The 13,477-nt window shown below is 45.7% G+C and overlaps 2 protein-coding genes across 6 annotated transcripts; one reads left to right on the forward strand and one right to left on the reverse strand.

The window, feature by feature from the left end:
• Positions 1-146: 146 nt before the first annotated feature.
• Positions 147-5,247, reverse strand: dennd6b (DENN/MADD domain containing 6B). Of its 2 annotated transcripts, none has more exons than XM_004564938.3 (20): positions 4,894-5,247; positions 4,052-4,090; positions 3,933-3,975; positions 3,740-3,849; positions 3,583-3,663; positions 3,393-3,498; positions 3,225-3,304; positions 3,085-3,147; positions 2,947-3,002; positions 2,736-2,858; positions 2,554-2,649; positions 2,319-2,413; positions 2,098-2,163; positions 1,961-2,025; positions 1,802-1,891; positions 1,643-1,696; positions 1,460-1,569; positions 1,278-1,380; positions 1,130-1,204; positions 147-598 (listed from the first exon to the last, which is right to left on the reverse strand). In XM_004564938.3, exons 1-20 carry the CDS (start codon positions 5,044-5,046, stop codon positions 467-469), a joined length of 1,740 nt encoding a protein of 579 aa, XP_004564995.1. In that variant the 5' UTR covers positions 5,047-5,247; the 3' UTR covers positions 147-466. The 2 variants fall into 2 exon arrangements, with proteins under 2 accessions (XP_004564995.1, XP_076732372.1); XM_076876257.1 differs by lacking the exon at positions 4,894-5,247 and adding an exon at positions 4,592-4,712.
• On the forward strand, positions 3,354-11,868 carry lta4h (leukotriene A4 hydrolase). 4 transcript variants are annotated; one of them, XM_012922900.5, is made up of 20 exons: positions 3,354-3,462; positions 5,456-5,567; positions 6,821-6,951; positions 7,029-7,149; positions 7,592-7,660; positions 7,815-7,919; positions 8,011-8,063; positions 8,146-8,218; positions 8,409-8,549; positions 8,643-8,666; positions 8,761-8,831; positions 9,464-9,575; positions 9,674-9,818; positions 9,896-9,999; positions 10,199-10,269; positions 10,349-10,403; positions 10,481-10,576; positions 10,642-10,724; positions 10,814-10,918; positions 11,521-11,868. In XM_012922900.5, exons 1-20 carry the CDS (start codon positions 3,437-3,439, stop codon positions 11,657-11,659), a joined length of 1,836 nt encoding a protein of 611 aa, XP_012778354.1. In that variant the 5' UTR covers positions 3,354-3,436; the 3' UTR covers positions 11,660-11,868. The 4 variants fall into 4 exon arrangements, with proteins under 4 accessions (XP_012778354.1, XP_012778352.1, XP_012778353.1 ...); XM_012922898.3 differs by lacking the exon at positions 3,354-3,462 and adding an exon at positions 3,634-3,728; XM_012922899.4 differs by lacking the exon at positions 3,354-3,462 and adding an exon at positions 4,655-4,719.
• The last annotated feature ends 1,609 nt before the right edge of the window (positions 11,869-13,477 follow it).

A 13,477-nucleotide genomic window follows, 5' to 3' on the forward strand; every position in this document is an offset into this window, starting at 1 on the left:
AGCAGCAGCATGAAGATCAAAGGCTTATGATGACGCCGTCAGACCACAAGAAGTTACATTTCACCATGACATGAGAGGAAACTTAAAGCCTTTCTGTTCAGTCTGAATCCTGGAGGACATTAAAATAAAACAAACATGAATAAAAGTCAGAGGACAGGAAGTGCTCAGACTTTAATTTCAAAATAAAGGTTTACAAACAAACAGAAAGTGGAGCTTCATTCTTAGTGTTACATTCCGTTTGTGGAGATGATAGAAAAATACGACTTCTGTGAAACACGAACAGCCTGATTCCACCGTCAGAGAAACCAAAACACCAGAGCAGCAGCTCGATGGAGACAGGTAATAAAGTTTAAATAAAATTTAAATATTCCAAAAACTGAAGATTTGAGCCGATGTTGGTTTTTCTGTGGAGTGTGAAGATGCTGATGAACACAAGCGTGCGTCCTGGCTGTGGGGTTAGCTGTCGTCACGGTGACGCGCCTGTGCCGAGCACAATCTGCAGGTCGGCAGGCAGCGAGCTGATGATGGAGGAGATGAAAGAGTCGAGTTTGTCCATCACACCGTCTCTGAGCTGCAGCTGCTGACGCCGAGCTTTAATCTGAAAAGCCACACACACTTCCTGTCCTCAAAAACTAGACTTTTGACATGAAACCAACAAAGAAGAAGCAAACGATCCTAGTTGCAGGCCACCACCTCACTTTGGATTAAACCCAGATAAGGATCCTGAATTATTATCATAGCTTCATTTTCATAACAAAGTTTCATCTCTAAGCTTTAAAACAAGAAACCAGAAAATATTTTCCCCCCAGTCTCCTCTGTGGCCCAGGGCAGCATCATCTCCATCACAAATATGATGGATTTTACCCCAAACATGAACTTTTATTACAGGCAGACGTCCCAGCGTTAGTGAACGCTTTAGCGTCCATGGTCAGTGAACGCATTGTCAAGTCCAGCTTCAAACTATCAAACCATCTCACTTTTGATTTAACTCTCAGGTAACTAAAATCTTTTTCACCTGCAGTTTTAAGTTTTACTTCTTCAAATTAATTTTTATCCTAAGCTTTTTATCGGTAACACAATTTTACATGACACTTTTTTCCTGTCTAACAAACTTCCTGTTGGAACTCACCAGCTTCTCTCTGAGCTTCAGAATCAGATCCACAACCTCCACCTCAGACTTGTCTTTGGTCCATCCCAGCAGGTCCTGCAGAGGACACACCTGGATTAGGGGCTGCACAGCTGGCTGATGGTCGAGCATTTTCGCTCAGATAACTTACCGCATCGCAGATGACCTCCAGGTGGAGACTCTCTAGCTTCTGTGTCATCTCTCGGTGGCGGTGACGGTACCAGCCGTCAAAGTTTGGAGACCTGAAGAACTTCCTGAGATGGAAACAGGAAGTAGAAACTTAAAGACAGGAAGACAGAAAACACCTGGATCACTCACACCCGTGAGGCTCACCTGTACAGTCCTATCCAATCACCTCTAAGCAGAGAGGTGAGCTGCGGGCCCGCATGGTCCAATGTGGACAGGAACTCGTCCTGACTGAAGGGGCGGATCTGAGGCGGAGTCTGAACGGAAACAGGAAATGTGTAACACAAGACAGCACTGTGACCTCATCACCACCACTCATTTCCTGTTTACCTTCCAGGGTGTAACGGATCTCTGCAGGGGCATCAGACTCGCCATGTAGCGTTCCTATTAGACAAAACACGCTGCTTACTGAGAACTGCTCTGTGATTGGACAAGTTATGCTTACATCATAAAGTACAGGCAATGCGAGCTGATTGCGCAACTACTTACCAGGGGGATAATGAAACTCTGCGTGAGCTCCAACAGGTGTCGCCTCAGGATGGCGCTCTGCACCTCCGACGGCCGCTTCCTTTGGATCCCCTGCAGGTAAACAGTCAGTCAGCGACACTCTGCATTACCTGTGTGTGCGGTGTGCTCAGGTGTGCTCACCTTCAGCAGCCTCTTGATCAGGATCTTGTCCTTGTGCAGAAACGTCTTGTAAGCCGTGTAGATTCCTGCCAAAACAAACCTTCAGCATGACAGACATCTACCTGAGCTCAGGTACAAACACGCCCCCACCGGCTTACCTGGTTTGGTGTCAAGCGTTTTCAGCTTAGAAAGTTTCTTCACCTTCACCTGCTTCGGTAAATCACCTGGAAGACATCAGAGACAGCACGCATACGTGATTAAAAAGGTCACAACAAGAACGGCGAAGACGATCTGAACAGCACACGCCTGACAGCCATGGCACTTCACAGAAACAGGAAGCTCACAGTGAACACGCAGGAAGAGGAGGAATACGGCGTACCTGCCATCTTGACCTCTCCCAGCCGGACGATGTGAGGCCAGCTCTGAAACGTCTTGATGAAGAACGGGTTGGTGACGCCCAGCACGACGCTTGGTCTGAACAAGAGAAGAAGAAACAGGTAATCACACGTGAGGCTGGAACATCTGTCGACCGCTTTCCTAAACTTAGGCTTTAAGTGTCCCAAGGGTGTGTTTACAGCACAGGTGTGTTCAGGCTCCAGGTGAGCATGACTCACGGCGCCTGCGTCCTGGTGGTGTACTCCCTGAACTCGCTGTCATGGATGGTGAAATAGGGTCGGAAGTCGCAGCAGAACTTCAGAGGGCTGATGGAGCTGTGGACACACATCGTTATCATGGTAACAACAGAAACACCATACTCTGATTGGATGCTGGGGGCTCGTTGTGACCCCTCAGTTACCTGATGAGAGCCAGGACTGTTTCCGAAGAAACGGTGGGAGATGGAGCCATAACGACAAGCGGCTCCCCGAGCAAGGTAAGTTCCCAGAGCATCTGCAGGTGGATTAGAATGGACTGGAAACACCTGAGCAGGACACAGGTGAGACTGAGATTAACCAATCAGAGAGCACACCTACACTTGAGAAACATAGAACACCTTAACGAGTACTGACTTAAACAGGTCCAGCTCGTGGATGGTGGGCAGAAGGGTCGGCACCGGCAGCAGGTTCTGAGCATGCATACAAAAAACTTTATTAACAACAACAACAAGAATAAACATTATTAACAAGATCAAAGCAACAAGACCTCACCTCTTTAGCCGTCTGTCGCACCGGACTTCCCCCAGGTTTGTCGAATTTAGAAGGAATCCTCACCTGAAACATGAGACACACAAACACCTGTAAACCACATCCCTTCTGTCACCTGTGAGCCAGGCCACTTCTCTCCTCACCTGTAAGATAACGCCCATTACGGGCAGGTTGAGGGTCTGCCCAGGTACAGGTGTCGGCCATTGGTCGATCTCGTTACAAACTACGGGGATGAGCAGAGGAAAAACACGTTAAGGGCCATTCTGAAACCTGATTGCCTCCCAGATATGATCCAAGCATGATGTGATTACCTGCTTCAAGGCAGGGCTCATGCTTCTCAAAGAACTCAGGTGCAATGGTCTGCATCAGCGAGTGGAACAGGTGAGTGTATGGCAACCTTGACACCAGCACCAGGGACTGAAACACAGAGTCAAATGACTATCACCATCATGACCACCTGTGAGCAGGTGAATACAGGTGAACACAGATGTGTTTGGTGACCTTCTGGAAGTAGCCCCTCTTCACAGAGACGTCCTTCACTTGTCTGAAGTAGACGTAACCGAAGAAATGCGCCGTTTCTCTCTGACAGACAGAACAGAAATGTTACGCACCTGTGAGGCTGAAGCAATCAGCCATTCAGGAACCAGGTGAGTCTCACCTGCAGTGTGACGGGAGCGTCACGGTTGTAAAGGTCGTCTCTGAGCCTTGATGTTCGGCGACCGACAGACTGACGGAAGCGGAAGCTAAACTGAGTGTCCCCAAGGCACCCTGGGAAATAACAGACAGCCCACGTGACCTCTGACCTCCAACCTCTGACACCTGCAGTATTAATTAGCATTACCTCAGCTTACCTGAGTACGAGTCGGGGAAGGACAGGTAGCAGATACTGGTTTTCTGTCAACACGAAACAGAATCAGTGAAAGTGTAATCAACAACACTTACAGGTGATCAGGAAGCTGAAGATATTTACCTCTTTCTCTGTCAGCTTCACATCTTGAGGATAAACCAGCTGAAAGTAAACACAGGGGAAAATATTTCAGAATCTGCAGAAAATTCTGACGTTTTTAAGTTTTTCCGATCTGAGATAGCAAGAGAGGATTAATTTAACTTGCATATCGCCCTTCGTTATCCACAATCTTCTGATAAGCAGTTGCACAAAAAGTATAGTCTATAATATTTGAAACACTTCAGGTAATCGATTGGTTCTATGATGAGCTCAAGAGCAGTCTGATATTGTTATTATTTGTATTATATTACAAAATCTATCAGAATAATAATGAGAAAACAATGCGTTTTTTAAAACACGGATTGGTGCTTCTAGGCCAACATAGCTGTCTTTAATCCACAGACACAACTCCTTGAGTCCCACCACCAAACCCAGAATCCTGCTGATTTTACTTCTGCTGCCTTCCACGGATCCTTAACTGTCTCCTCCATTCAGTGTCTCAGTCATTACCACCTGTCCTTTACAGAGTATTCACATTTTAACACAGCATTCATCTTTATTTACCTCCACCATAAACGGAGCAACACCAGGTACAGGCAGGACAAGGCGAACACCGAGCGGTCAGATTTTTACGCTGATTGAATGAAAGCTGCGAGACGAGAATGTTTTCAGCCTGGTGTTTACCTGTTCAGGTGCGTTTCTCCACAGGTCACATGTGAACAAAGAATTCGGGGGGTTTAAATGGAGTTTGGTACAGACAGAGGAGCGGCTGTTTTTCAACTGAAATTACTCATCAAACCTCCGATCATCAGTGATCATTCATCATATCGATCACTAGCTATGCTAGCGATGCCAGGCTAACGTACCTCAATTGCTTGTCCGAGCTCCAAGTCGAACGTAACGACGCACGCGCACTCCAACCAGGAGGAGAAGCGGGCCCACCGGCTGCGGCTTTCCGCGCGCCCCGCCTCCTCCTGCTCCTCGTGTCGGGGAGAACCGGGACCGTCAAATGGGTCCATCACGACCGGACCAAAACGGCAGCAGCTCTGCGCATCACCATCCGAGCCTCCATCACCATCAGCGGGCAGAAGCCGGAGAGAGCTCCCCCTGTTGGACAAGAGAGAATGAACCCACACACACCGCTGCTGGAGAAAATCAAAGGCTGCCGGCTTTTATTTATTTATTTTACTAGTTTCTACTGATTTTTACTGCCTGTTACCCCAACAAATACATCCACACAAGTTTGATCTCTTATTATGAACAAATCACTGCTTTCTGTAACTTATTACTTTTATTGTGAAAAGGCCGGATGCGTGCGCAGCGTGTTCCGGTAGATTACCGGCCGCGCTCAGCTCGGCTCTCCAGTCTCTCAGCTGTAACCGGACTGAACGTCATGTCTGACCCGTGCTCCTTTTCCTCGTTCACCAGGTGCGTCACCAAGCACCTGAACCTGCACCTGCACCTGGACTTCGACAGGCACGTAATCAGAGGGAGGGTGGCGCTGACTGTGGAGGCGCTGGAGGACCGATTCTCTACGCTGGTAACGTCAACGGGACGCGGGGGGTTAGCCTCGATCTAACTGAACCTTTAGTGCTCACCAGAGTCCAACTAAAATCCGCTGGATTTAAGGGGAGTGCGTGCTTAGAGGCGAGCACGAAGAAGTAACGAGCCGGGTCACACTGACGGTTCCTCGGGTGTTCCTCTGTGATCCGGCACCGTGCAAGCGTTAAGGTGTGCCTGATGATTAACTTTAACCTCGGGGAGTACCGGTACCTTAATTCCAGCTGTTTTTAAATGGAGTCTGGTGTTAAGGCGTTTTTACAGACTTATAAAAACAGTTTGTCACTCAGCTTTAATAAACTAACCTTACTGTTTTAAAGTTTTAAAACGTGATTTCACAAACTGAAGCTTCACATATTTACGATCTTTAAAACTCTAACTGTGATATAAATCATTTTTACTTACATTTTTACTTAATTATTGATCTTTATTCACGTCGCATTTAAATTGTGACGCTGTGTGACATCCTCGAGCTTCGGGACTGATCGGGTTTAATAACTGCTTTATTAAAACAAACTCGTTAACTTTAACCTGTTGTTTTGGAAAAACTGTGACAGGTGAGTATCTTTCAGATAGAACAGGTGTGTCCAGGCTAAGTTCTTTAAATTCAACAGAAGCCTGCACCCCTACTGGAAACTGTGGTTCAGTTCACTGTCTGTGGTTATTCTTGCGCTTTGTTACTTCACCATCGACTCTCACCCGTGAGTGTCAGATTTCAAATTTTGAATCAGTTCTGTAAATATATTCAGAGCATAAAAACTTAAAATGGCTCTTTTCTGGATGGAGTTTGGCGTGACACCAGTCAGCTGAAGCCGTAGACTGAAGTTTAGTAAAACAGGTGTGCAGGAGAGCAGACTTTTCACTTATTTGTTTTTAACAGTTTTCATAGCTCAGGTTTGATTCTGCAGCTGCAAGACGGTCGCCTGTAGAAAGGTAAATGTAACATTAAGCCCCCAGTGGTTTTCTGTCTTTCTACCTCCGTAATCCCCTCCCTTTTGCACCCATCTTTGGGTGCATGGTTGCTTAAGAGGTTAACCCTCACCTGTCCATAAGGCAGACAGATAGACACACAAGTAAAATAAGTTTTTCTTTGAATGGACTCTGGTGTGACGTGGCTCAGCTTTAAGACAGAGTGTGTAAGGTGACCTTTGTGCAGGTAGGACAGGTGAATATTTATCAGCAGGTTCAGGTGCTGACACAGCAGCTCGGTAACTGGGGTTTTCTGTACCACAGACTTTGGACAGCAGTGACCTGAGCGTGGTGTCGGTGACGGCCAATGGGCAGCCGGCACGCTTCAGCCTAGGGCCCAAACACAGCTTCAAGGGGACCCCATTGGAGATCACGCTGCCCTTTGACCTCTCCAGGTGACTCCGCCCTCCACTCTCTCTGTCCTTATGGCCTGTCTTTTCTAATTAAATTCTAACGTCTGCTGTCCAATCAGAGGGCAACATGTGATCGTGGAGGTGACCTATGAGACGTCTCCATCAGCAACAGCACTGCAGTGGCTCACGCCTGAGCAAACTGCCGGGAAAAAGCACCCCTACCTGTTCAGCCAGTGCCAGGTGAGCCATTTACCCTCACCTGAGCTATATCCAATATAAATGATTAAAATTTTCATGTTTAAATTTGAATTCAGAGAAATTCTAGATTTTTTCTCTTTTGAAACCTTTTTTAAGTTATAAAAGGTTAAAATAAAAGTTTTAAACTGAAGTTTACTGTAAACATATTTTTGGTTGATTACACCTGAAACGCTGCATACGAAAACCTTCAACAGAAAGAAAAGTTCCACTTTTTGTGGTTTTTCTGTGAACTGTTGAAACTTTGTGAAACTGCAACCATTAACAAACTACTTCCCTGTTATTCTCGTTTTCTACCTTCTTCAAACTGATTTCACTGCTTTGTAAAGTTTAAAGCCTCAGTCTGCTGCAGAGCGTCCTCTGTACAGACCACCCCTGAACACAACATGCAGCTAATAGCCTTGGTGCCCTCTGTGCTGTCTTACAGGCTCATCACTGCAGGAGCATGATCCCCTGTCAGGACACCCCATCCATCAAGCACACCTACTATGCTCAGGTAAACAAACACCACTGACATATTATTGATTATTAAAATTATTAATAATTGTTAAAAAAAAACACCTGAACAACATTCATAGCATCACCTCAGTGCCCAGAGCCTGATATTAGTCTCTCAGGTGTGTACTTGTGTGTGGGTACCTGTCCCTCAGGTGTCTGTCCCTAAGGACCTGGTGGCGGTGATGAGTGCAGTGAGAGATGGACAGGAAGTCGATCCTCAGGATAGTGGTCGGATCATCTACAGGTTCAGGCAGACGGTAGGGGGAGTCTCTTTCTTCTCTTCATCACCTGACATCATCATCACCAGGCCTCAGGCGTGACTGTCCTCTGTTTGACCTCTGATCTCAGGTGCCTATGCCTTCCTACCTGATAGCCATTGTGGCTGGAGCTCTGGAAAGCAGGTACAGATTGTCTTACCTCTTCTGATGTCACAGCATCAGCTTCAGCAGGTAAACTTAACTCTGTGCTCTGATTGGTTGGCAGGGAGATCGGGCCAAGGACCAGAGTCTGGTCGGAGAAAGAGTTTGTGGACAAAGCAGCGTTTGAGTTCTCCGAGGTGAGAACCACAGACACACTGAGGCCACGCAAACAATGGAAAGAAGACACAGAACATGAGAACATACAAACATGAAAATATGAGAACATGTAAAACATACAAACATGTACAACATGAGAACACAAAAAAATGTAGAACATGCAGGACATAGAGAAGCTGGAGTGATGTTCGGGTGTTCCTTGTCTTTCAGACCGAAGCCATGCTGAAGACAGCTGAGGAACTGGCTGGACCGTATGTTTGGGGTCAGTATGACGTCCTGGTTCTCCCTCCATCTTTCCCCTACGGCGGCATGGAGAACCCATGTCTGACCTTTGCCACGCCCACCGTGCTGGTACGTACAAACAGGGGGCCAATCAGGTTGTTCATGATGTGTCAGTGTCATGAGACTGTTAGTTCTGATCAGCTATTTCCTGTCTGTTTTCAGGCTGGAGACAAATCTCTGTCTGGTGTGAGTACAAGACTCTTCCCACCTCACCATGTGATCATGCATTATAATTAAATTACCTTCCATTCCTGTCTGTGACTGTGCATGTGTCCTACAGGTGATTGCCCACGAGATCTCTCACAGTTGGACTGGAAACCTGGTGACCAACAAGACCTGGGAGCATTTCTGGTAAACAAACAAACAGGTGGAGCTCAGCTCAAGGGTCTCAGGTGTTTGCAGAGACGTGTAGAGAACCCATGGACGCCTCAGAAGATAAAATCTTAAAACCAGTTTTGAGACATGCTCTAAGTCACAAAACCCGATGCAACAGAACAGGCCCACATTTGCTCAGGTGTCCAGGCACTGTGTAGGTTTTCAGAGTGAAGTCACAGCTTTGGGACAGACACTTTGTGGAACTTATGGGTTCTCTGAAATGGGATCAACTCATGGTGGGGTTGGTTTACCTGGAAAGATTCACTCTGAGGTTAGCTGAACGAAAATCATCCAGGGTTCGACTTCACAAAAGCAGAAATCATTAAGAAATACCAGCGTTTGAGGGTCAGGTGATGCAACGTATTGGCTGACCCGTCCCCACTGCTGACCCGATAGCTCGCTGAGACCGTCCTTTTGAAAATCTTTGATTTACTTTGGTTTTCACAAGGAAAAATTCAGACAACTGTTACAGCTGATTGACACACAAAGTGGTGGGAAGTACTGTAAAGGATTACCTAGGCAACCAGACATTGCATTTTCCACTGTCGGCTCCAACAAGATGCTTATTATTACGTCATTATTTGACGTCAGCATGTTTGTACCTTCAGGCTGAACGAGGGTCACACGGTCTACCTGGAGAGGATGATCGGCAGGTGTTTGGAGAGCGAACAGTTCAGGCAGTTCAAAGCCATCGGAGGCTGGAAGGACCTGCAGGACTCGGTGAGAACTCAAACATTATACACCTTCACCTGTGTCACATCCACAGTCTGACATGAGGCACGTTTTCCTTCCACTCACCTGTGCTCATCATATCTCAGGTGAACACCTTTGGAGCCAACAACCCTCTGACCAACCTGGTGCCCAGCCTGCAGGACGTCAGTCCTGACGATGCCTTCTCCTCCGTGCCGTACGAGAAGGGCTTTGCTCTGCTGTATTACCTGGAGGAGCAGCTGGGAGGGCCAGGTAACATCTGCACACTCCTGCACACTCACCTCTTTCCTGTTCAGTTGCTGACACACCTGTTGATCTGTTTTGCTCAGAGGTGTTCATGGGCTTTGTGAAGTCGTACATCCAGCGGTTTGCCTACAGCAGCGTCACCACAGAGGAGTGGAAAAACTACCTGTTTGCCTACTTCAAGGACAAGGTGAGGAACAACTGGACACTCAGGCAGAGTTACAGTGACTGGAGGGAAGGAACATCAGCTTGGCAGGTTTTGGTCAGAGGTCAGATTGTTACAAGAAAAGACAAATATTTACAGGGTGATCAGGCAGAAACTCCAGATGTGATAGATAGGTGGGTTCAAAGGTCAAGATGGAGCCTTGAGATGAGTTTTTGTGTCTCAGGTGGACATCCTGAACAAGGTGGACTGGAACGCCTGGATGTTCACACCTGGGATGCCTCCTGTTAAACCTCAGTAAGTACTCAGACTTCCATCTGGTCTCTGATTTCTAAAAACAATCTGATTCCTTTGTCCTGATTGGCTGTTGTTTCAGATACGATACCACGATGGCTGACGCCTGCAACGCTCTCAGTCAGAAGTGGCTCCAGGTGAGACCTGAATCTGGTGAGGACTCTTGAGTGATTTTATGTTCAGGCTCAAAGCTCCATCCTCTGTCCCCGTTCAGGCTAAAGACCAGGACCTGAACAGCTTCAAGCGGTCCGATGTGAAGACTCTGTCATCCCACCAGGTCATCGAGTTCCTGTCACTGCTACTGCAAGAGGTAACCACACTCCACATTAACTCCCTACAGTCCACTTCCGTTCACTCACCTGTTCCTTCCTTCAGGATCCGCTCCCTCTGACTCACGTGAAGAAGATGCAGGAGATTTACGATCTCAACGCCTATATGAATGCAGAGATCCGCTTCAGGTGAGTCTTTCAGCAGGTATAAATGGGACTTTCATTTTAAAACCTTCCCCTCCTTAAAGCCTCTTGGTGATTGGCTGTGCTCCCTCCAGGTGGCTGAGGCTGTGCGTCAGGTCCAGGTGGGAGGAAGCGGTTCCACTAGCGCTGAAGATGGCGACCGACCAGGGCAGGATGAAGTTTACACGACCACTCTTCAGGTCCTTACACTTCAACAGTAGTTTCACTAGAACAAAACTCCACATCACTGACCTTCATGTTTGTTTTTACCGTTTGTTCTATTGTTTCTTCTGTGTTTTTACTGTGCCTTTACCATTTTTACCCTTCCACTTTAAAGACTTATGAGGTATTATCGTCACCCTCCCGGGGACGTGGCATGAACACCTAAGTTTGTGAGTGTGATAACTCGAGAACAAGATGACATAAGAGTTTCAAATTGGTCCCATAGCTGTATCTACTAAAATTCTCAGACGAGATCAAGCTGACTGACCTTGGCCTTATTGCCAAGGTCAGAGGTCAAGTTTTCTAAAACTCTTGCAATGCAATAACTGAAGAAGGTTATCTAGGGTTTTCAAATTGGACCATAAGTTTCTACTAAAAATCTTGGATAAGTTTGAATCTGACTGACCTCAATCTCAAGGTCAGAGCAAGTTTTCTGAAAATCGTGTTAATCTGATAACTTGAGAACACGGTGATGTAGGGTTTTGAAATTGATACCCGAGGTGTGTCTGCTAGGAGGCAGCACTGATTCTCTTACTGTGTTTCTGCTGTTTTAATCATTGTGGCTGTGCTTCATCTTCAGGGAGGTGTTTAACTTTGAGAAGTTTCGTGATGAAGCTCTTCGAGTGTTTCTGGCTCATCGAGCGGGGATGCACCCGGTCACCTCCGGACTCGTCTCGAAGGACCTGAAGGTGGACGTCAGCAACGCCGCCAGTCAGTAACAGCAGAAACGAGTCCAGAACCAGTCAGAGACCAGTACCGATCAACTTCAGCGCCAAAGCAATATTATATCACAGCTGTTATTTCTTGGCTGGTTCTCTCTGATGAAAGTTTAATTGAATCCTCTTTTTCCTTTTTATTCCTTTCAAATATTTCGTCTTCAGCAGAAAAACAAGACGATTTTATAAAGAAATAAACTGAGTAAACTTTGGATTCTTGTTGTTCATTCAGATCTCAGCTGGGGTCACACAGGTCATGTGTGATCGTGTGCTGTTTGTAGTTTCAGTGTTTACATTTTCACTTTATTCTAATTGCACAAGTAGAAAATCGCTGGGGTTTTTATTATTTTAGGCATAAAAGGTACAGAAATGTCTGAAATACTTAAAGCAACACTTAAGACCTGCTTTTAAGCATTCATAGAGGATGATTTGTGTTTCACACTGAGCTTAGCATCCCTCACACTGATATGTGTCAGTAAGTATTCACACTGATGCAAAAAGAAGACCTGCAGTAACTGGCCAGAGAACATACAGGAACAAAGAGCTAACAAATCAGTCATCTGGAATTATACTTTTAAGGTCACCTAATCTGGTGATCAGTGTATCTCAATATCATGAAAAATTACCTCAAATATTTGAATTAAATCTCTAAAAGGAAGTGTGCTGTTTCTGACCACTCCAAGCGTCAGGACGTAGCTTGTTAACTTATTTAAATGTTCATTCAGATCCAAAAAGTCTCTGTTTACTCTCCTCTACCTGACATCCAGACTCACTTTGAGTATAAAAGCCACCTGTTCTGAACTCACAGTGATGGAAACCTTAAGATAAAGGAAACATAACCATCACAGTGCTGTGCTGTCTTCACTGCTTTTAATTCTTTTGGCACTGAAAAGTAATTACCTTCAGATGACGACTTTGATGTTTGTAAAGCTGCAGTGTCAGACCCGAACATGAAGAAGGTTCACGTGTTGCGATAGAAATCTCAGAGCTTACCTAACACCACTGAACAGACAGTTTGAGGAAGAAAACAAAAGAATGACAACATTCAGAGGTCAGAGCCTGTAATTCACTTCCTCTTTCAGTTGGAGCATTAACAGGAAAAACGTTTCACCATCATGTGTTGGGAAATGTGAAGCCACAGAAATAGTTACACAAGCATGCTCGAGAGGAGGAAGGAGAGCCGGGGCACCGCTGAGAGACAAAATATTTTAAATCTTCTAAACTGAAACCTCTGACATCAGACTGACATCTGCAGAAACAGGATGCTGTCAGAGGGTTTTCAGGCTGTTCAGAAGAATTAAACATCTGGTCTTCAGTTTCTGTTGGAAACACAGAAACTGCCAGACTGGAAGTTCAAACTACTGGAACATCTGGTGATCCAAACAGCTGTTTGTTACTAGAGTACAGCCTCAGATGCTCTACATGTACAGCTTTGAGGTTGAGATCTGTGGACTCATTTGTCGCTTTTAAAAAACAGCTAAAAACTCATCTTTTTAAACTTTCTTTTGGTAAATTTTTTGTTTTTATGTTTAAGCTTCTGTGAAGCACTTTGTGATTTTTATCTTGAAAGGTGCTATACAAATAAAATTTTACTTACTTACAAACTGAGGCCTGCTGGAGGACAACCAGCATCACCTGCAGGCCAGGTGATTTATTTTTTACTCTTCTGTGACTGAAGCTTCCAGATCTTTCTCTCACTGTGCATTGAATACAAAGCTGTAGAGGAGTCACAACTTATGTTCAACAATCAAATGTTATAAGGGAGGAATGGTTCATCGATCTTCTCAAAAAAGCTTAATGTGTTTGTATTTAATCATAATA

This window comes from Maylandia zebra, linkage group LG17, assembly GCF_041146795.1.
Source record: "Maylandia zebra isolate NMK-2024a linkage group LG17, Mzebra_GT3a, whole genome shotgun sequence".
Classification (NCBI taxonomy): Eukaryota; Metazoa; Chordata; class Actinopteri; order Cichliformes; family Cichlidae; genus Maylandia; species Maylandia zebra.

Coding starts and splice junctions, on each gene's coding strand:
- dennd6b (XM_004564938.3), bottom strand. CDS start 5,046: ATGGACCCATTTGACGGTCCCGGTTCTCCCCGACACGAGGAGCAGGAG. Junction 3,499..3,582: donor AGAGGGGCTACTTCCAGAAG/GTCACCAAACAC, acceptor TCTGTGTTTCAG/TCCCTGGTGCTGGTGTCAAG. Junction 1,697..1,801: donor AGAGTTTCATTATCCCCCTG/GTAAGTAGTTGC, acceptor TTTGTCTAATAG/GAACGCTACATGGCGAGTCT.
- lta4h (XM_004564937.3), top strand. CDS start 5,337: ATGCGTGCGCAGCGTGTTCCGGTAGATTACCGGCCGCGCTCAGCTCGG. Junction 5,568..6,820: donor AGGACCGATTCTCTACGCTG/GTAACGTCAACG, acceptor TCTGTACCACAG/ACTTTGGACAGCAGTGACCT. Junction 8,550..8,642: donor TTGCCACGCCCACCGTGCTG/GTACGTACAAAC, acceptor GTCTGTTTTCAG/GCTGGAGACAAATCTCTGTC.